Below are 22,381 nucleotides of genomic sequence, written 5' to 3' on the forward strand. Positions count from 1 at the left end.
CCCCTGGATACAATCTGCTTGCCCACTGCCTCCAGGGACCCTGTGGGGAGTGGACACAGGTGGCCGGAACTGCAACTGTCACCTGCTTCTTTCCCATTTTAAGATGCTTCGGCTCCAAACCCATGATATTGAGGGGAAAAACAGAAACCTAACATGCACAGCCTCCTCTAGCCATTCCCTTTTCTCTTCCTCTGTGTTCATCCTGGGCAAGTTGCCAGGGAAAAGCTGAGACCGTCATTGAGTATGAGTGAGCTAAAGCCAGTCCTTCCATCTCTGCAATAACGGCTTGGAGTAGACTAAGGCAACGGTGGTCTCCTCTGCTCTGCCTGCACATGCTGATTGGTGGTGACCACCTGGAGCCTGTGTTGTAAGGAAGTCTGATGGAATTGTGCTTCTGCAGGAAAGAGTGATGGGAGCGACTGCAATATCTGCCAGGCCAGAGGAGACAGCACGATGGCTTTTACCAAGTAGAAAGAAATTCAGACATTGAAAATTGGTAGCCAGGTGGGGCTTTATGGCTCTTGCCTGTAATCCCAGCAGTTTGGGAGGCTAAGGCAAGAGGATCACTTGAGCCCGTGAGGTTGAGCCTGCAGTGGATTGAGATTGTGCCACGCCACTGGGTGACAGAGCAAGACTCTGTCTCAGCAACAACAACAGCAACACACACACAAAACTGGTGGCCCAAGGACAGGTGTTTTTGGCTCACTGTAGGTTGTTTTTTATAGTTTTTAAAACTTGAATTTTATTGCCATTGTTTATTTATTAGGTTTCATCCCAAGAAAGCTGGATTAGGGAGTCTGGAAAAGCAGAATTGGCCCTAGTGGGGCTTTGTTCCCATCTGGCCACAGTAGCTGGAGCCAAGCAGGTGAGGCCATGCAGTCCAGGTCAACAGCACCTCTACTTCTGACCCCCTGGATCAAGTGTGTCTACCTGGCCCGGCAGCATCCATATTTGTGAGCCCTGGACTTGATTACTGATTTGCTTCCATTGGTCTAGTGTATGGAGGGGAGTGCTAAGAAACAACACCTGGAGAAGGTATGTCACGGTCCCCAAGAGACTGGGGATGTGTTAGGTATAGCAGATTCCTCTTCAAACAGCTTGCTTAGACTCCTCATTCTTTACTCTCTGATTCCCTTGCACCTCCCTGCCCCCAGTCACTGGCACTGCAAACAATCTCTTCCTTCTCTATTGGCCTTCCCTAAGATGCCAGAACATGTCTCAGCCCCAGTCTGCATTCCTTTCCTTATTCGGAAATATGTTAGCTTTCTAGTTCCCTGTAGACGACCCTCTCCTCTCCTTTTTTCTCCTCCATCACTCACCCACCTTATCTAAAAATGTTTAAGTGTTTAGCCAATTGGGACTAGTTTAGATTGTGTGGTCTGACCCCAGCCAATAGGGAAAAGACACAGAAGCAAGGTCTGTGTTAAGAATCAAAACCCCTACTCTCCTTTGTTGGGTGTGCTCTTGCGATTGTGACTGACGCAGTCAGCACCCTTCTGCAGAAGTAAATTGCCTTGCTGAGAAAACTCTTTTGCCTGAGTGCTGGTTCCTTCTTGTGGTGCTGAGCATTTATATCTAACAGATGGCTGCCCTGGACCACCCAGGGAGAGGAGGGAAGAAAAGTTCACATTTATTAAACACCAAATGTTTACTCACCACTGTTGTGGGCTGTGGTGGAGGGAGGGGGGTTCAACACAGGAATTTATTATGCCCACGTGGCAACGCTGTGAAGGAGGTCATATAATTACTATTTTGCAAACAGCGAAACTGAGGCTCAAACATGAAGTTTCCAAGGTTATCCAGCAGGTGAGTAGCAGAGGCACGATTTGCTTTGCACCTGGGTCCCATCCACCAGGCTCACTGGCCACTGCTCTTCCCTGCTGACTCTCCCCATCCACTGAGAAAGACCCCAACAAGGAAACCACTGCTGCCCCAGGGCTACTATGCTTGAAAGCAAGGAAGCAAGGGGTCCTTCAAATTTCACTTTCCTAGTTCTTGTCAACAGTCTTTATGGGGTTTCAGTAAAGCCCCTCCAGATGAAAGTGGTTGCCTGATGAGCGATGAAATCCTCCACAGAGGTTCATTTACTAATTACATACAACATAAAACCGAACAAAGTAATAGACAATCGCCCAACCCAGGGCGTCAGGTTTTGCTTTTTTTTCCTCACTCTTTAACTGAGATTGCTTGCTTTATGTGATGTTAAAATTGTGGCTCTAAACCGGCTCCTGAGAAAACACAGTGATTTGCTGAATGCCCACATGAACTGCCAGAGATGCTGTGGCCAACATGGACTGGTGCAACTATCAATGTCAGAAGAAGCTGGGACATGGTGTCTCACTCAGGTGTGACCCTCGGCCCATCCCTTCCCATCTCTGGGCCTCAATTTTCCCATCTGTACAATAAAGGAGTTGAACTGGATCGGAAGGTTTCAACATTTAATTTTGGAAGCTCTGATATGGTTTTGTTCCATGTCCCCACCCAAATCTCATCTAGAATTGTATCCTTACACCAAGGGAGGGACCTGGTGGAAGGTGATTCGATCATGAGGGCAGTTTCCCCATGCTGTTCTCGTGACAGTGAGGGAGTTCTCATGAGATCTGGTTGTTTGATAAGTGTCTAGCAGTTTCCCCTGCTCTCTCTCCTGCCACCTTGTGAAGAAGGTAACTGCCTCTCCTTTGCCTTCCACCATGATTGTAAGTTTCCTGAGGCCTCCTCAGCCATGTGGACCTGTGACTCAATTAAACCTCTTTCCTTTTTAAGTAACCCACTCTTGGGTAGCATCTTTAGAACAGCGTGAGAACAGACTAATACAGGAGCTGACTGCCCCACAGAAGGTATCAATATATAAAACACCATAGAGTATCCTAAAGCAAAAGCTGCCACAAATCAGTAAGAACCAATCAAATGCAAAGTCGCCATTTGCCTGGAGACTTTGTAGCTCCTCCCATCAAAGATGGAGTCTATGTCCCCATCCCTTGGCATTAGATTCAGACATGTGACTTGTTTTGTCTAGTAGAGTGAAGTATAGATGACAGCAGGCCAGTGCCAGCCTACAGCTCAAGAGGTCTCTGTGTTTCCACTTGCTTCCTCACACCTGGGTTGTCACCATGAGAAGGACATGTCCCCAGCTGAAGGAGGATGAGAGACAGAGTACAGCCACTCCCAGCTGAGCCCGGACTCGTGAGAAAGAAGTTAGCTGATTTAAGTCACTAAAATTTGGGGTGGTGTGTTATACAGCAATAACTGATACACCTAATACAAGATCAGGCATATGACTAGGTATTTTATAGCATCTCTCTTTTGGAGTGATAGAGAAATAACTAAAAAAAAGTAAACATTTGAGTGGAGGACAGACATTGACAGAGGCCAATACACAAACAAAAAAGCTCGGTCTCACTAGTAATCAAGGAATTTGAATCAAACTCATAATATGCCATTTTCACCTACCAAACAAGCAAAAATAAGCATATGGCAATATGTGTTGGCAAAGAAGGGGAAACAAAAATTCATATCCAGCTGGTGGGTGTGCAAATTGGTACAATGCTTTGGAAATTAATTGAGCAGCATCAAGCAAAATGAATAACGGGCACCTGTTTCACCCAGTAATTCCACTCCCTCCTATCCACCCTAGAGAGATTCTGGCCCCTGTACTCATGTCTTAGACAAGAAGTTCACTGCAGCATTGTCTACCATAGCAAAGACCTGAAACAACCTTTCTGTCCAACAATGGGGAAAAGAGGAATCAAACTGAGGTGCAGCTTTATGATGGGAAAGTAGCCAACACCTAAGGTAAATGGCACCAAATGTTCCAAAATAAGAGCACAGTTCCGTAACATTTAAAAAGGACACACAAAACAATATTGTATTTACTGATGCTTTTAAAGAATAAGACTTGCTTTGGAAAGATTGGCTCCAAATTTACAGAAGTAATTGCCTATAAGAAGAAAGATGAAGAGCTAGAAGGTAGAGGCTAATGAGACAAGTTTTAATAGTTTTTGTCTATTTTTTGAAAAACAAAACAAAAAACACACCTCGGAAGCCTATAAAATCATGTTAACAAGAGCTTACATTGAGTGGTAGGCATGTGAGTTTGTTATGTTAAAAGTTTTTTTTTTTTGAGACAGAGTCTCACTCTGTCACCCAGGCTGGAGTGTAGTGGTGTGATCTCAGCTCACTGCAACCTCTGACTCCCAGGTTCAAGCTTTCTCCTGCCTCAGCCTCCCAAGTAGTTGAGATTACAGATGCGTGTCAGCACGTCTGGCTAATTTTTGCATTTTTCGTAGAGACAGGGTCTCACCATGTTGGCCAAGCTGGTCTTGAACTCCTGACCTAAATGATCTGCCCACCTCAGCCTCCCAAAGTGCCAGAATTACAGGTATGAGCCACCCTGTCTGGCCAGAACTTTTTTCTTATTAAAAAAAGAGATTATGAAATTTTTTTCTGGGTTAAACATTGTTTATCATTAAAATTTTTATAAAAATTATTTTTAATAAAAAATTATTAGTGATGGTAGCAGTAGTAGAGACTCTGTCACCCAGACTGGAGTATAGTGGCTCCATTGCTCACTGCAGCCTCAAATTCCTGGGCTCAAGCAATCCTCCCGCCTCAGCATCCTGAGTACCTGGGACTACAGGCACGTGCCACCACACCTGGCTAATTGGAAAAAAAATTTTTTTGGCGGGGCATGGTGGCTCACCTGAGGTCAGGAGTTCAAGACCAGCCTGGCCAACATGCCTTGGCCTCACAAACTGCGGGGATTACAGGCATGAACCACCACACTCAGCCAAAAATTACCTTTTTTTTTTTTTTTTTTTTTTGAGACGGAGTTTCGCTCTTGTTACCCAGGCTGGAGTGCAATGGCACGATCTCGGCTCACCGCAACCTCCACCTCCTGGGTTCAGGCAATTCTCCTGCCTCAGCCTCCTGAGTAGCTGGGATTACAGGCACGCGCCACCATGCCCAGCTAATTTTTGTACTTTTAGTAGAGACGGGGTTTCACCATGCTGACCAGGATGGTCTCGATCTCTTGACCTCGTGATCCACCCGCCTCGGCCTCCCAAAGTGCTGGGGTTACAGGCTTGAGCCACCACGCCCGGCAAAATTACATTCTTTATTTAAAAATTTTGTTAAATATTTTATGGGCCAGATGTGGTGGCTCATGCCTGTAAGACTCATCACTACAGGTGACAGAGTGAAAAAAATTATTAAAAAAATTATGAACAAAATTTTTCCTCGTAAAAAGTATTTTTCTATGTTAAATTTTTTTATGTTAAAATTTGTTGGCCGGGTGCAGTGGCTCATGTCCATAATCCCAGCACTTTGGGAGGCCGAGGCGGGTGGATCACAAGGTCAAGAGATCGAGACCATCCTGGTCAACAGGGTGAAACCCTGTCTCTACTAAAAATACAAAAATTAGCTGGGCATGGTGGCACGCGCCTGTAGTCCCAGCTACTCGGGAGGCTAAGGCAGAATTGCTTGAACCCAGGAGGCAGAGGTTGCAGTGAGCTGAGATTGTGCCATTGCACTCCAGCCTGGGTAACAAGAGCAAAACTCCGTCTCAAAAAAAAAAAAAATAAATAAAATAAAATAAATTTTTTTTTTTTTTTTGAGATGGAGTCTCGCTCTGTCACCCAGGCTGGAGTGCAGTGGTGTGATCTCCACTCAACCTTTGCCTCCCAGGTTCAAGTGATTCTCCTGCCTCAGCCTCCCTAGTAGCTGGTATTATAAGCACACACCACCATGCCCAGCTAATTTTTGTATTTGTTAGTAGAGATGGGGTTTCACCATGTTAGCCAGGCTGGTCTTGAACTCCTGACCTCAAGTGATCCACCTGCCTCAGCTTCCCACAGTGCTGGGATTACAAGTGTGAGCCACCATGCCCAGCAAAAGTTCTTTCTTATGATTATAAAATAATCCATGAGACAGTCCACAGCTGAGGTGGTCTGAGGGAAGTGGGTGCAAGGCTGCCACAGTGGATGCCTCCACTCAGGAAGGCAGAGGCAGGAACATGTGTTGGGAGCAAACTCTGGTGCCAGTCAACCAGGATTTGAATCCTGGTTCTGCCACTTGCCAGCATATGACCAGGTGAGTGGCTTCACCTTGTGGGTCTCGGTTTCCCAATCTGTAGGTGGCTAAGCCTGTCTTCTAGGGCTGTGGCAGGGACGAAGTGAGCTAGTGACTGTAAGTGCTCAGCATGTGCTGGCACGTGGCGTGCAGAAAACAGCACCTGCTCTGAGCATTCGTCCTGCCTCCCGGCTTCTTCCAATGGTCCATATACTGCTGGGAGCTATGCTGGTGGTCAGAGGTGGCTCTGCCAAGTTGGCTTCATTTTGCTCTGGCCCAGGTGACTTGGAGGTGGCCAAGAGGAGTGGTTTGGGGGAGACTGAGTCAGCCCTCAGTTTTCTGTCCTGTGGTCCCTCCCTTCAGCAGATCCTCCCTGGGCTGTCTGGTGGGCATTCTGACTGTTGAGTTTCAGCCTCCACCTGCACCCCTGGCCCCTGCTCCTCTCCACACTGGCCTGAGGCTCAAGATGTTCCAGAAACTAGAGCCCCAGAGCTGGGAAACCCAGAATCATTTATTCCTTCATGGGATCCACTCATGCATTCATTCCACAAGCCATCCTGAGAACATCCCTCCCATTGTGGCCCTGCCACAAGGGCTGCAATGGAGGGTGAGGCTGGGCAGGATGGTTTTGTGTGGGCACAGGACCCACACTGATGGAGTGACATGTCCTGTGGAGCCACATTTCCATCCACCCTCACAGCAGCCTCTAGTGTGTGGCTGACCACACCGCTGTCCAGAGGAGATGGGAGTGCAGGAGGAACAGGCCCACTGTTGCACAGTCTTCCTGTGCCCCATCCTCAAAGGCTCCTGACTAGGTGCCTGGCTAGGCCTGAGGCCAGGGATGCCCAGGAAACCCTGTCCCAGCAGAATGGGCTGAGAGCGCCCAGCAGACAGCCCAGAGGGAACCCATGGAAGGGAGGGAATGCGAGACAGAAAACATCTGCCACAAGGGATGTTTCTGCATGTTTCATTTCTGTCACGGGTTGCTGCAATGCTGCTGTCTACCATACTGTTCCCAAGAACCATCACTCTTCTCACAGCCATGGGCTGCAGGCCAGGTGATCTGGGGTGGGCAGGTGTGTCTCAGGTCCCTCGAAGGTGTCCTTACTCCTGCTTGAATGTGCAGCTACCCCGGCTTCCTGATTACTACATCAATGGCAGGGGCACAAGGAGGGTGAGGGATGCCCAGCACTGACCCACGGTCCCTCTCACCCATGCCAACCAAAGCAAGTCACATGACCGCTCCTAGCCTCAATGAGCAGGAGGAACTGCAAAGGCATGTGAGAGAGGGCATACTCAGAGGGAGACTGAGGGTCTGGGAACAGTGATGCCATCTAGCACCTGCTTCCTGCTGGGAGCCACTCTGGGTGGGTGGTGGGTAGGACATATGTCAGGTCCCTTTGCAGGTGAGGAAACTACTGTGGCCCAGAGAGATAAACAATTCCAGCCTAGACTGGAGCTACCACCCTGGATGCCCCAGGTTCAGTGCTCCCTGCTAGTGAGTGTTCACAGACTTTGAGATGTAACATTTCCAGGATACAAGAACGCACATGTGAGCATGCGCAAAGACACACAGAGGCAAACAGAGAAAAACACAGAGAACAAGAGATCACTTTTGGCCAGACTTAAAAATTCTAGAGAAAATAAAAATCTATATGAAATACTATATTTTTAGTGCTAAATGGTGCTAAAAGCCTTTTCTGGCACCCATTAGAGATAGAGAATCGCTTGGTTAGCTTGGGAACAGAAAGCTGAACTGTGCGGCATCACCTGGTTTTGTCAACATGCCTTGTTGGGCACACTCACTTGCTGGCAAGATCTGGTGGTGTCCAGATGCACTTGCATTTGCCAGCTTGAATGTGCTTGAAAATGATGCTCACCCCTTGGGGAGAATAAAGCTCAGACTTCTATCTCTGCCAGGCCCCAGAGTATCACAGATGGGTAAAGAGAAGAAACCATCACCACCAGAGAGAAATCCCAGGAATGATCACACCCTTTAAAAAAAATCACAGAGCTTTATTAAATAAACCATGTAGAAACGCTCCTATTTACATCCAGGTTGTCAGTTTGAGCTCAAGTAATATGCAAGGCACAATTCTTCCTTTCACCAGCTTTAGAAAAGTCAACCACGTGGCCCAGCCCTGAAGGACTGAAGGGGACTTGTGCAAGATCCCTAGTCATCCTGGTCTCTTCATACAGCGTCCACGTATGGATGGGCCTGGGCATGAGTCTCTGGATCTCCCTGAGGGTGCTCAGCCTAGAGCACAGGGGGCTGCGATCTGAGAGTCTCAGAACCAGAACCAGGAGCTGGGAAGAAAGGACTTTTCCAAGGGTTTGCCTCCCCCAGCCCCTGGGGAGTCTCTGCTGGATGGGCAGGCCCTGGGCTGGTGGCCGCCCTCCTTGCTGGGCCAGGCTGGGCTCTAGGGCCTGCTGGGAAGCTGCCTGGAGCCCTGCGCCTGACGAGCTGCCATGAGAGTGGCCACCTCTCACACTGGCAGGCGGTGGCTCAGATCTGCTGAGGTTCTGGAGTGGCACAGGAACAGGAGGAGCAAATGACACTGGGTCTTTGTGCTGAGGCAGGACACGGCGTCTTTCCAAAACACACACACAGAAAAGACGACTCCTGCTGCCATCTCAAGGACATTTTCCTAAGGACAGTCCTGGTGTCCTGATGGAGTGAGAGGGATCACACCTGGGATGTCCCAGCAGGGCCTAAGCCGAGTCTACCAGATGTCTCAACAGCTTATTGAAACAAAAAACCATAGAGGCCTGAAGTCTATTCACAGTGGCCCTGGATGAACTTCAGTCTCTTGCCCACCCAGGGCTTGGCTATCCCAGCCTCCAGGGTGCTGGTTCCTGAGGCTTCCCTTGTGGCAGTGGGGAAGACATAGGGACACTCACATCCCTTTGCTCCCCAAAATTCCTAAGCAGTAGCCAGACTAGGGGAAAAGTAAGTTTTCACAGGGAGAAAAACCTCACCAAAAAACCACCTAAAGTAACTGGATAATCCTTTCCCTGAGACCACTACAGTAACATCACCTACAGACAACTTCTAAAGAACGCTTCTAACTGCTCAGAGTCTTGAGAAGGGAGTGATTTTTAGCAAGGCTAGAAAAATAAAAATGCAACAGCACATTGTCCAGAAATCCAAGACAGCCATACAGAAAGGAATGGGCCAAAAAGTTTTAGCTTTGTAAGACTTGAAAGCAAAAAACCACATATTTAAAACTCCTACATAAAAGAATGAGCTACTGGGCACAGCCGCAACTATAGTTCTTTGTGAACAGAGGTGGCAGTGAAGCTGGCCTGGGGCCGGGGCACTCATCTGGAGGGGCTTATTCCAGTGTGAACGCAGCAGGGATGTCCCATCCTGGGGGTGCATGAGGCTCAGCTGAGGACCATTCTCTGGGAACCTTCACTTGGCCTAATGGGAGGCATAGGCTGGGCTCCATAGCCCTGAGGGAGGGCTGGCTTTACGAGCAGGAGGCAGTGCATTGTGAGACGTGGGTGATGAGGCAGCAAAATCTAGGGTGGGAAGAGAGACGACGTGAGCAGCAAAGCCAGGGAGAGTGGTGTGCTCCTCAGTTACAGCCAGCATCAGCAGGCACCTGCCTCACCCAGGACACTCTCCTAGTGATGCCCCAAGACCTCCCCGGCCAGCAAAGCGAAGTCCACAGGTGCCTGCTGAGCTGGGTTCAACCACACAGAGAGGCTAACACCCCAGAATGCAGAGCCTGTTGGGGAGAACAAGTCTCAAGTTTTAGGAGCATCTGTCCAGGGGGCATGTGGCAGGGAGGGCCTGTGCATCTGAATGCAACAGAGCCTTGAGCTAGACCTCCACAGAAACAAAGACCCCAAGGGGAGCAGAGGTTCTGCAGTGCTCCAGAGACCTTGCAGAGATCCAGGCGCAGCTCCCCAAAACCCAGGGAGGAGCATGCTGGGAGAGGCAGCTAGAAAGGGCAGGTGCCTGCTGCCAGAGCAGTTGCAGAAGGCAGCAGAGCAGTGAGGAGGCCAAGCACCCATGCCCTCCCCTGGGCACTGCTTTGCAGGTGGAGAAGCCACCAGGCAGAAGGCAAGGGCGTGTGGGCTCTTCTTACCCAGTAAAGTGCTTCTACCCACACATCTGGGCCTTCTTTATAAAAAAAATCAGGGATCCCCCTGAAGCCTGTCCATGAGCCCCCATGCCAGCAGACATGAGCTCAAGGACTCTGTATATGGGAGATAATCCTCAAAGGGGAATCAGGAAACATAAAGGGTCTTCGTGTATAGCTGCACAGAATGGGTACTGCATTGTTTTAGAGAGAAACTATTCACACAGTGAGGTGCTCCCTGGAGCTGTGCAGGCTCACCAGGGCTTCGGGGTCACCAGAGACAGTTGGACCATTGAAAGAAATGAATCTGCCCTTCTTCTGGGAAATTTCTCATCAGAACTACCCAGAATCCCATCTGTGAGTCAGCCCAATGGCTGACTCCAACCCCAGCTTAGAGCCTTTTGAGGCAGCCCGAGCCAAGTGGGCATCCAGTCCTGGCATGCACCCCTGCCTAGACAGAGCTCCTTGCTGCCCACACCTCTACCCAGCATGGCTCTGTATGGGAAAAGTTCTTGCTGACCCAGGACTGGCAGTCCCATCTGCCCCAACCCTCCTGGCTCCCACATCTGTCCTCTGGGCCTCAAGCTCCTTTGGCCCAGGCAAGGGCCTGTTGAGACTTGGGGTTCAGGAGCCTTGACCATTCTCCCAGGGCTCTTCTCTTTCCCAGAAGCTCTGCCTGGTTGTGCCTGCAGGGAAGCTACTCACAGTGAGGACTGTGCCCAGGGCTGGCTCGAGGTGTGAGGGCTACTGGCACGGCAAGATCCCGGGGTGTGTAGATGGTGTGGTAGGCTGCAAGAGCACGTGGTTGGTTAGAGCAGTAGGGGCAGGGGAACAGACCCAGAGATACATGCAGCCTCCTCACCTATGATCATGACCGCTGTCCCAGCCAACAGGGCAAAGAGCGTGAAGAACATGACCTGGTAGGAATCCAGGAAGTGCTGAAAAAGGCTGGCTCCATCTGCCATCAATGGGAAGATGAGTTAACAAAATCATCAGGCCCACTGCGGTGTCCCCTCGTGTTCCTGCACTACTGTACGTCTGTAGGGCAATCCACAGCCCCCTCTTAGACATAAGGATGGGGTCTCAGAGGGCCAGGCCACCTGCTGGAGGCCTGGGCCTGCAGCTGCTCCTGGTACCCTGGTGCTTCCTCTCCTGGTGCAGGCTGCTGAGCAGAGGAGGGGCGCTGTCCCTGTGGCTGCCACATTGAGAAGAGATGGGAAAGCTGGGGAACTAAAGCCTGCATGATGGTCCCAGTGAGCAGTGATCACTTTGAGGGACATTGCATTTCTGATTCCTCTGTTTCTTACACCCCAGGTTTCTACAGATAGCCAGGACCACTCCTGTCCCTCCCCACGGTGGTCTGTCCCAGATGACATCATCCCACAACTCACAAGTAGCGGGCCCACGGCGATCCATCACAAAAGCCACTGTCACTGGGATGGCAATGGCTTGGTTGGTCACGGGGCTGGAGAAGGTCAGGGTAGTGGACAGAGGCCCCTGGCTGCCGGCCACAGGGTCTGCGACGCCAACCGTGTATGTGATGAAGCTAGGCCACCCGAGAGACTTCTCCTTTGCAAAGGCCAGCACCGCGGGGGACGCAGATCTCACCTGAAAGAGAGGTCAGAGCTGGGGGTGCACATTCTGCAGAGCAGAGGGACCACCAAGTGGAGCCTCAGGACCCCCCGGAAGGAGGGCTGCTCTGCGGGGCCCATCTCTGGAAGCACTCCCGGCTTCAGCCTGACATGCTGGGCTTTTATCTTGGGACCCAAAGGGTATGGGTGGAGACACCTGGGCACTGCTCAGGGACAGCATGCTCTGCAGAGTCAAGAAGCCCTGTCCATACTCAGGGTGCTTTTTGAAGGAAGGACAAATCAATATGAACATCGTCAGAATCAAACTCAAGCCCATTCAATTCTAATCAAGTGCTGCTTAAAAAAATGCTAAACCAACATGAAGTATCACCAAGCACCAGCTCTCCAAGGCAGCAGCCAAGCTCTGCTCACGGCTGGTCTCCAGCAGCCACCAGTGGGCCGGCCCTCCTCCCTCATCAGTGGTGCTGGGCATTCTCTGCTTCTATGGGAGGACAGGTGGCCACACTTGTCTGCGGCAAGGCAGGAGGAAGGGCAGGTAGAAAAGCCGAGGAACTCCTGGGTTCTCTCCCCCCAGAACTCTTGCCAGCCTGCCAGGCTCCGGGCCTGAGGGATCATTCACCCCTCTACTTAGTCACGGGAAAAGTGAGGCCGGGAGAGAGGGGACTTGCTCAGCAGGAATTAGGGCTTTCCTCCCTGCTCTGTGGTGGATGCTCCTGCACTGAATTCTTCTACGCCACGCACCACACACTCACTGGCACCTTCTCTGTGTTCTCAGTGCTGCCCCCACAAGCTTAACTTGTAGCTGGGAAAGACCAGCAGAGGTTAGAACAATTAATACAAGCACATGGCCTGAGAGACAGCAATAGTGCCATGGAAAAAGAACAGTATTTTTGATTTAAAAATTCTAATGGTAAACATAAATTTTAAAGACAGTTGAGGGGCCAGGCGTGGTGGCTCACACCTGTTATCCCAGCACTTTGGGAGGCCGAGGTGGGCAGATCACCTGAGGTCAGAAGTTCGAGACCAGCCTGACCAACAGGGAGAAACCCTGTCTCTACTAACAATACAAAATTAGCCAGGCAGGGTGGTGCGTGCCTGTAATCCCAGCTACTCAGGAGGCTGAGGCAGGAGAATTGCTTGAACTCAGGAGGCAGAGGTTGCAGCGAGCTGAGATCGTACCATTGCACTCCAGCCTGGGTGACAAGAGTGAAACTCCATCTCAAAAGAAAAAAAAGGGGGGCTGGCCCAGGACATCCACACCACATTCCCTCTTCCTCCAGGTCCTTCCTGATGCCCCCAACTCTGGCCTGGCCTGATTCGGATGCCACTCACCTCCAAGTTCTCCAGAACCTCTGGGGCACCAAAGACTCTGACCTCGGAGCTGGTGTAGTGGTTGCTCAAAAGGATTTCAGCCTGGTCGGCAAAGAGACCTGGGCTGAAGGGCACCTCGGCCCCCACCTGCTCTGTGGAGAAGTGGCTGCTGGAAAGGGAGGCCGTGACCACCAGAGCTGTCTTCCTCATGCTCAGGTGTTTCCGCTGCTTGTCCGTCAGCCTGTGCATTGTGACCGAGCAGAAGTACTGGCCTGCGGAGACAAGAATGTATTGCCTTGTTCCCTCTTCCGCCTGTGCACTGTCATTCCTTCTCCCTGCTTCTCTAACCAGGGGACTCCTATGCATCCTCTACAGCCCGGGTAAGAAGTCATCTCCTCCAAGAGTCCTCCTGGGAATCCCCCTTAAAGGCCTTGGCCAAGCTAGGATATCCTCTATGACAAGTAGTCCTCCTAATCCCCCTCTGCTGTCAGTCCCTAGGCTGGGCTCCTGACAACCTCTGCCCTCTGGACAGAGGGCCACAGTGAGCTGGGTGTGTGGAAGCCCCAAGATGCCCAGAAGACAGACTGTCTCTCCAAGTTCCTTTCACTTTCAAATCCTCGCAAAGTTACCCAGAGCAGTGTCAAACTGGGGCTCCACAGTGAACACATCTTGAGGTGGGAAATCGAAGACAGTTGGCTTGAACTGGGACTGGCAGCTGATAAGGGCTTCTGGGTGCAAGGCCTGGATGACTTCCTTCTGGGTTGGGGTGCACTCGCCTAGAGAGGGGAGACACGAGAGGGTGTGGCCAGGCCTGAACAAGGGCAGCAGAGTAGGCCCACACAGGCTGGCTGGGCTGCAAATGCCACCTGCCCCTGCCTGCCTTCCAGCAGGACCCCAGGGCCGCTCAAAGCTTTGAGATGCAGCCAAGGACACATCATATAAAAGAGGGCACCATTTCACATCACAGGGAGCTTCAGGTCAGAATTTCAGCATTTGCTCCAGACATTGCCTCCAGGGGCCCAGCAGATGGGCTGGGCCCACTAATGCCTGTTTCCTGTCCCTGTCAGCAAGGGAAATGGCAGTTTACTTCTGGATTGGAGGGCAACTAGTTCTCCACTAACTAGTTGGAGGGCAACTAGTTCTCCACTAACACCTGAGCAGCATTTCAGCAATGACACAGTGCTGTCCACTTGTGCTGACAAAGGAGGACAGCCTGCCGTGATGGAACAAAGCTGCCTCGTTAATCATGACGAGAAGGGCGGTGCTTCATCCTGCCAGTGAAGTGATTTAAGATAAAACAGCCCTCATGACTTACTTACTTCTCGCAGCTGCTGTTTAGGGCTGTCATGGGCAGGGGATGGGGTTCGATGTTCTATGTGTGACCTGGGAGAGGTCAGTACAAAAATTAAAATCAACTGACCAGTTGATTTTAAAAATTAACTGACCAGTCCTGCTAAGTTATTAGTTTCTGGGATTCATGGTGGGAAATTGTGGCTTTCTTTGCTCGGGTGCCCTTGGGCTGAGTCACATTTTCAGTGCAGAACAGGCACCTTTTGGGAGCTGGGCTCTATTATGATTCCTTTCACTGGCTCAGCTTGTGGAGGACTCCAACTTCAGAAACGCTGGGAGGAGTGGATGAGCGGGGGCTAAATGCCCTCTCTGGAGTTGGTGTGAGTGTGAACAGGAAAAGCAGACAAACTTCATCTGGAGGACACAAGAAGCCACCTCCCTGTTCCAGGGAACTCTGAAGACTGCCCAAGTCCCTCATTAAGTACCTCTCAGGTTAGAGCTTCTGTCTCCCATGGCAACAATCACTTTGGAGGCTGTAGCCTCCTGGAAGCTGGTCTGGATGGGGTGGACGGGCCGGGCCACGATCCTCTGAGGGACACCGACAGTGACCTAGAGAGGGAGCCAAGGAAGCTTCATGAAGTGCTGCCTGTGTGCCCATCCATGCTGGCGGTTTCCACCCTGCAGTCTGTGACACGGTGTCACCCATTTCACAGGTGGCAACACTGAGGTTCCAAGCATAAATGCCTTGCTGGAATGTGGCAGAGAGGGGGTTCAAGCCCAGGCTGGTCAGACATCACAGCCCCATTCTCCCATTGAACAAGTTACTTCTCCTACCAGCCAATTGGATGCTGAGCAGTGGGCCTGACTTCATTAATGGGTCTGGGTGGGCTTAGGATGTTGGCTCTTGCGACAGCCATGATCACTTCTCTGTAATACAGCACTATCCTCCATCCAAAATCCAGTCTGCCCAGATTTACCTAGCTGTTCCCCCTGGGCCCACCTGGCTACACCAAAACAGCCCCATGCTGCAGACCTCCCTGCACTCCCTCTGCTAGGATGCCCTCCCACCTTCACTGCAGAGCCCAGTCCCATCTACCCTTCAGGCCCAAGGCCACTTCCTGCAGCTGAAGGTCCCCCTCCCTCTCTCAGTAGGCACCAGTGCTCCCTGCCTTTGAAGGGTCTGGTTTCTACCAGTATGTGATCTGCAGAGCAGGGATGGGATCGAAGCCCCTGCAGCTCCCAGGGCTGTGGCCCATGCAAGTGGTAGGTGACCAGGCCTGCATCACTGTCAAACTCATGGAGGCTCCTCCCAGGGCTCACCACCACTCACTCCCAGGGACTGACAGAGGCTGTGTCCCACTCCCTAGTCCGGAACCCCCAATCCTGGCTCTCCTCTCCCCTTCCTCCCTGTCTACCCTCAGAGAGTGCCTCAGGTCTCCTGGCCCCTCTCCTGCCTGCACTCCCGGAGTGCTCCCACCTACTCCCAGGGCTTCAGAGGCCAACTCTGGGCTGAGGCTCCCACCCTGTCCAGTCTTCCTCACGGAGCTCCTGCTTCACCCGGCCAGCTGCACACCCTGCCTCACCTGGGAGAGCTATGACATCTCTAGCTCCCCGGCCCAAGCTCCTCACCTCCCTGCAGGCCTACCCACCTCTGTGTGCCCCTTTCAGCAAAGGACCAGCATCCTGGTTACCCCAAGCTCTTCCTCTCCTCCAGCACCACTTGTGGATGCTCATGAAGCTCCAATGTAACCCTCTCCCTCCCATCTCTCCCAAACCTGCCTTTAGATTCCGTCCCAGCCAATGGTCCCAGCTGAGGGCCTGGCCTCAGCCTCTGGCCCGTTACCCTGTAGCCACTACTCTCTCTAGCTCTGCCAGGCACCAGGTAACCTCTGCAAACACAGCCTTGGTCTATATCACTGTTTAAAAAACTCCACTGAGTGTGGCATAAGCTTCCACCTCTTCACCCTGCAACAGCAGCAGCAGCAGCTAGTATCTGCTGAGCACTGGCTGTGAGCTGAGCACCACCCTAGGGGCTTCCCACATGCTAACTCGAATCCTCACAATACCATTATACAGGGAAGAAAACCAGGGCATAGCGAGGCTCAGTGACTGTGAGCAGTCACAGCCTCACAGTGACCAAGCTGGGATTTGACCTAGACCGTCTGGCTCTAGAGGCCCCACCCTCAACTTGCACCAAACTTCCTGGAATTCAGTGCATTTTCTGATCTGATCACAAAGCCAGACCACGCGTCCCCCCACACCCTCTGTTCCAGCCCCCTCAGGCTCTGCCCTCGAACCCCGAACACCTTTGCCCATCCCACCCCATATCCTGACCAGAGACTCCTTCCAAGAGAGCAAAGCTGTATTGTCACAGGGTGCCTCTGTCTGCAACTGGCTTGCCCAAACTGCAGAGCCACAGCACTAAATATGCAAACTATTAAGTTAAACTGCTGGGTTCTATAAAGCACATGCTGCCTCTAAAAATGAGATGCATTTGGATCTCAGCCAGACTTGGCCCATTGATTCATTCCCAACTGGAAATGAATGGAAGAGAGAGCAGGTTTTGTTGCCTCCAGACTTGAAAGGTGACTTGTACGGGGAGCCTTAACCTTGCAGGTGACAGGGAAGCACCGGGGAAGTGCCCACTCCGGGATTGCCAGACCCAAGCCCATGGGAGCTGGAGTCCACCCCACGGGGCTGCCTCTCCTCATCATACCATCTTGAACATGGTGAGACTGAGGCCTGGAAAGAAAAGGAAGCTTGTCCCCATGCCAGAGTCAGCGAGTGGCCAGTCTCAGACTCATTATTCCCAGACCCCAACCCCTCAGACAGCTTTTCCCTAAAAGGAAAAGTCTTCATAATCCTCCGAGAAGGCCAGGCCTGCCTCACAGGCCACTGAGCCACGTGTGCCTCCAACTGCCTGGAGCCTACCTCCTTGTAGGTCCTCAGGTGCCCAGCGACCTCGTAGTAAACTGTCACGGATCCCACAGTCCGGGCCACGGCCACACCTGCCTTGGGGTCGATGTGGAGAATGCTGTTGGCTGAGGAGCTCCAGGTTCCCGGGAGGCCTAGAGAGGAATTGTGGGTGTCAGCCCCCTTCTCATGGCTGGACACTCTAGCCAAAGCCTGGCTCACCTGGATGATGGCCAGCCTCCTCACTGGCTGCCACTACTCCTGTGGCAGCTCACTCAGCAGCCTCAGGAGACAGCCACGCTGCCTGCCCCAGTGCTGGTCATGCTCCTGGCTCTGGCCACATGGGCCGTCAGCTCTCCTACCTTGCTGCGCCCACCTTCTACAGGGCTGTGCCCCCCAGCACCTGCTCTTCCTGACCCACACCTCCCTGCCTGGAATCTCCTGACCATCCTGGCACGAAGATTTACCTGACCCCTGCCAGGGAATGGTCTGGGTGCTGCCGCCAGGCCCTGCCTTCTATAGCTCCTCCACCAAAGCACAGCCTCTCCCCATCCCCTGCCACCTTATCAATTCCTTTTTAGCAAACAGACAACAGGTGTGAGGCTCAGAGCTTTCACCACACAGTACTTCTGAGTTAAAAGCCAATCACACTATACAGTAAATACAATTAAATGACTCAATCACATTCTATATATAGCAAATTATATCTGTTTTTCCTTAAAGGTAGTATTTCATCCCCTTTTAAAATAAATTTAGCAAGGCAAAAAAAAAAAGTGGAAACAATTTGAAAATAAAAACTAAGTAAACTGTACACATGTTCCATGGATGTATACAGGTTGCCTGGGCATGGCTGAAATTTGGAAGCCATTGATTTAACCCAGGGTCCTTCTTTGCTTAAGTCTCCCAGCCTGTGCTGTCCACTATGGCAGCCACTTCCCACAGAATTCACTAAAATGGTGAATTCAGTTCCTCAGCGGCAGTGGAGATCTGTGTTTATCTCCTGGCTAGAGGAACTGCATGAGACTATGCAAAGGCAGGATGCCCCACAGGAGCAGGGGATCCCCTGAGCAGCGCTGTTCCAGAAAAGGGCTCGCAAACGCTTTCTGTGAAGGGTGGACATAAGCATTTGGGCTACGCAGCCCATACAATCCCTGCTCTGACCACACAATCTGGCAGTGGGAGGCACTAACCATACATAAATGTAATGGTGCAGCAGAGTGCCAACAAAAATTTACTTGCAGAAAACAGGTTCAGGGTGGATCTGGTCTCCAGATCCACCCTGTACCTGTTTTGAAGCACTGCTCCTGAGTATCCTGCAGGTCTGCTCACAGGCACCCATGACTGGCGCCGGGCCCCCACTCAGGGAGCCCTCGCCCAGCTTTCCAAGTGTCTGTGACTCCAAACGCTCCCTTGATCAGGATCTGTCTTACCTTCTAGGCTGGTGAGAACAGTGGCCAGACAGAGCACATCCCCCACCACCACAGACCCGGATAGCTGTGGGGAGATGGCCTGTAGGACAGGCAGGGGTACGAAGTCCAAGAGGCCCGGGTGCTCTACGTCCCACACACGGAGCAGTGTTAGGCCCACACTGACCGTGCGGACAACACAGGTGTTGTTGGTGGGGCCCTTCCCAAGCTGCACAAAGTCATCTCTAGGTACAGGAGAGAAAGGAGGGCTCTCAGTCTCAGGAAAGAAGCCTCCAACTCCCAGAGGGAAAAATGCAGTCCAGATCCTCTGCTGAGCAAAGCATTCAACTGACTGAAGTCCCATATGGGGCCCCAACTCAAGGTTACCAAGTAGCAGCCCCAGATGAGGGACCACTGCAGGCAGGCAGCACAGGCTTGACCTCCTCACTTGTCACCCCAGAAAGCACACACAGCCTGCAGCCAGGCAGTGATGGTAGCACCATCCCTGTATTCCAGAAAGGAAACTGAGGCCCCAAGGGGAAAGAGATCCAGAGTGCTTCCTCATGTTCTTCCCACCAGAGCACTGGACACACCAGAAAGGAACAGGCTGCCTTTACTATGCAACCTGACTGCAGAATGTGGTTTCTGCTCCTTTCCTCCTCTGCAAAACGGGATCATCACATGCCCATGACAGAGGCCTGGTGTATTACATGAGGTCAGCGAAGGGGAGGCAGCTGCCACAGGGCAGGTGCTCAGTCAGTGTCGGCAATGGCAGCTTTGGTGCAGAAGTGTGGGCTGGGTGGGGTGAGAGTTGGGTTAGGGATCGTGGCTGCATCCTTGCCTCCATCACACCTCTGACCCTGAGCACTGACTGGGTCTCTATCAGGTGCTCCTGCCACAAGGCCAGAATAACCTGCAGTGCAGCCAAGAGACTGGGAGAACTGGGCTCCTTTCCTCCAGAACATGCCCCAGACTGACAGACGGCAATTCTGTGCACACACACAGAGCGCCATGGTTTGCCAGAGGCCCTCATGACCACTCCCTCAGCTGAAGGAAAGCCCTGGAACCTAGGCCACATTGCCCAACGGGATAGGTGTGGGAACAGATTTTTGGATGGTGATCTTCTCACAGGCCCCACAAAGGGCAGAGCTGGGGCTAGAACCAGGCCCGATTCTAAACCCCCAACACCTGTCTTTGAATGCATTCAGCAAGACGGAAACATATCTGTGGCAGGACCTGTGGGCAGCCAAGGCTGAAGGGCCAATCTCTCGTGCCTCAGGGAGCACTCCCTGAAGCTGCCCCATGCCCTGCTCCCTCCTTTGGGGACTGATGCCTGTCTGTCTTCCTCTGAGCTGGTCTGTATTCCCCAAGGGCGGTGGTGCTTCCTCGTGGCCCAACATGGTGCAGCATGCCCACATTTCTTGGAAACCAAAGTAATAAACATCTTCCTTTAACAGCAGTCCACCCTTTCTGTGTTGCCCAGTGTCTCTACCAGGTACCAGATAGGACTTCACAGGAGAAATGACCCTCACCCACATCCCACCTGTTAGTGGCAAAGTTGAGGACCGAATTGTGAGCATGGAAGACATCTCCAGAGTTGTCATGGAAGTGGACGGTGAAGGTCACGGTCATTCCTAAAGGCACGGCCACCAGGGCCTCCTTGTTCTGGGTGTGCAGGACAGGGCTCATAGAAACCCTCAGGTAGGAAACAGGAGACACCTGGAGGACAACACACAGGTATGATGAGGATTCAGTGCCAGGGACTGGCCTCCAGGAAAACCCACCTCCCAAGGAGGGGACACCTGCCCCGAGAAGGATGCTCCTCAGGAACAATATGGGGCTGGACTTAGGGGTCCCAAAAGAATAAAGGCCACACTCTCTAGAGCGTCCTAACCTAATGACAAGGTTCTTACCTCCCAACACAGCAGAATGGCATCACTACGAGAAAGCCCACCCAGGAGTGTCCCAGTCCATGATTTTGAAAAATGAGACCGTTTTTCATATTGCAAAAGGGCCCCCTGGGCTGCAAATATCCAGTTTCTTCAGATAATCTGGCTCTCGAGGGATTTAAATAAACGACATCCTACTGGATCGCTGGGGCAGCGCTAAGCAAGCCACAGCATGCCTGCAGGCCACCAGGGGAAGGAGGGAAATGGGGATTTCTGGAGCCCAAGGACCCAAGCTCCATAAACAGCAGCCTGTTTCTCTGATTCCAGTTGAAAATCTATCCAGGTCCAAAAGCTAATCCTCCAAAGGTCTGAATTTCTTTGACAAAGTTTAGCAGTGCAGTGTCTAGTATACAGCTAGTGGTCAATACATATTTGTTGAAACAGGATGAGCAGTCAGTCACTTTCACTCACCAAAAACTAGAGCGGGGGGTCTGCTGTCAGGCACCCACTTTGAAACAAAAAGGTGTGCATTAATGAAAGAAGTCTGTGACCCAGGTGTAGTCTAAAGATTTAAGTGAGTGTATGTCTTCTGTCATCCAAGTGTTGATGATGAGACATGGAAAGAAAATTCCATTCAGCAAAACCCCAGGACCTGACCCAGGGAGGCTGACAGAGAAGGTCCCATCCCTAAAGAACACAGAATGGCAGAAGGCAGTGCTATGATGTCACCCAAACTAGACAGACTCCAGCTCTCAATCCCCAGGCAACCTTGAGCAAGTCACTCCTACTCAACCTTAGTCTCCTTGTCTGGAAAATTGGCCACTTGATTCTCAAAATCACAGTGGATGTCATGTGCTGGTTGTCAGGACTTGCATGGCAGGTAGTGAGCACATCATTCAGTGCTTTAAGAACAGACCATGTTCTAGGCACTGGGCTGGCCCAGAACAGGAGTTCCACCATGGGTGGTGATAACGTCAGTGCCCAGGCATGGTGGGTGGAGTGCCAACACTCTAGTCAGGAAGCTGTGGTGCCAGTCCCAGCTCTGTAACCTTAGGTAAATCATGGACCTTCACTGGGCCTCATCTGTTAAATGATGTACTTGGAATCAATGATCTCCCAAGGATTTTCAGCTCTGATGACCAGATGCTTTAGCTTTTTAATCTACCTAGGACCTTTGTCCCTGAGTTATTCTTTTTTTTTTCTTCCAGAGGTTCACTCTTGTTGCTCAGGCCGAAGTGCAATAGTGAGATCTCAGCTCACTGCAACCTCCCTCCACCTCCTGGGTTCAAGCAATTCTCCTGCCTTAGCCTCCTGAAGTAGCTGGGATTACAAGCGCCTGCCACCACACCTACCTAATTTTTTTGTATTTTAAGTTGAGACAGGGTTTCACCATGCTGGCCAGGTTGGTCTTAAACTCCTGACCTCAGGTGATCCACCCACCTCTGCTTCCCAAAGTTTATTACAGGTGTGAGCCACTGCACTCTGCCACCCCCCAGTTATTCTTAAATTCCTATCTACAGTTTCTCTGCTGGAAGGTGAATATATTCACTTTTACACCTGAGAGGCATATTACCTCAGTGCTATTGCTTTTACTACTACAAAAAGGAAGAGAATGCAACCCTACCTTTACAGCGACAATGACAGTTTGGTTGGCCCCAAAGGGCTCTTGTGCAATCACTTCGATGGTGGATGTCCCGATCATAGACCCAGATGCTAGAAAGCCCTTCTCATCAACGTGCACGACTGGAACCTTTTCGGGTCCATCCAGGACGCGGTAGCTCAGCGAGGCTGCACCATCCCTTTGGAAAACAAAACAGAACTGT

The 22,381-nt window shown here is 51.5% G+C and overlaps 1 protein-coding gene across 7 annotated transcripts in view; it reads right to left on the reverse strand.

Moving 5' to 3' along the window:
* The window catches only part of NUP210 (nucleoporin 210), a 143,049-nt gene that overhangs the window by 7,269 nt on the left and 113,399 nt on the right, over positions 1-22,381 (reverse strand). For 5 of the 7 annotated variants that reach the window (XM_078351692.1, XM_035273724.3, XM_002807606.5 and 2 more), the window contains 11 exons: positions 22,183-22,357; positions 20,213-20,388; positions 18,694-18,914; positions 17,282-17,418; positions 14,836-14,959; positions 13,690-13,836; positions 13,082-13,332; positions 11,549-11,765; positions 11,020-11,115; positions 10,863-10,946; positions 8,062-9,591 (listed from right to left, as the gene is read on the reverse strand). In XM_078351692.1, the coding sequence (XP_078207818.1) occupies positions 9,491-9,591; positions 10,863-10,946; positions 11,020-11,115; positions 11,549-11,765; positions 13,082-13,332; positions 13,690-13,836; positions 14,836-14,959; positions 17,282-17,418; positions 18,694-18,914; positions 20,213-20,388; positions 22,183-22,357 (1,729 nt within the window). In that variant the 3' untranslated portion in view covers positions 8,062-9,490. Of the gene's footprint in view, positions 1-8,061; positions 9,592-10,862; positions 10,947-11,019; positions 11,116-11,548; positions 11,766-13,081; positions 13,333-13,689; positions 13,837-14,835; positions 14,960-17,281; positions 17,419-18,693; positions 18,915-20,212; positions 20,389-22,182; positions 22,358-22,381 lie in introns of those variants that run through there. The other 2 variants (XR_013527513.1, XM_078351693.1) reach the window with 1 other exon arrangement.

This window comes from Callithrix jacchus, chromosome 15, assembly GCF_049354715.1.
Source record: "Callithrix jacchus isolate 240 chromosome 15, calJac240_pri, whole genome shotgun sequence".
Lineage (NCBI taxonomy): Eukaryota > Metazoa > Chordata > Mammalia > Primates > Cebidae > Callithrix > Callithrix jacchus.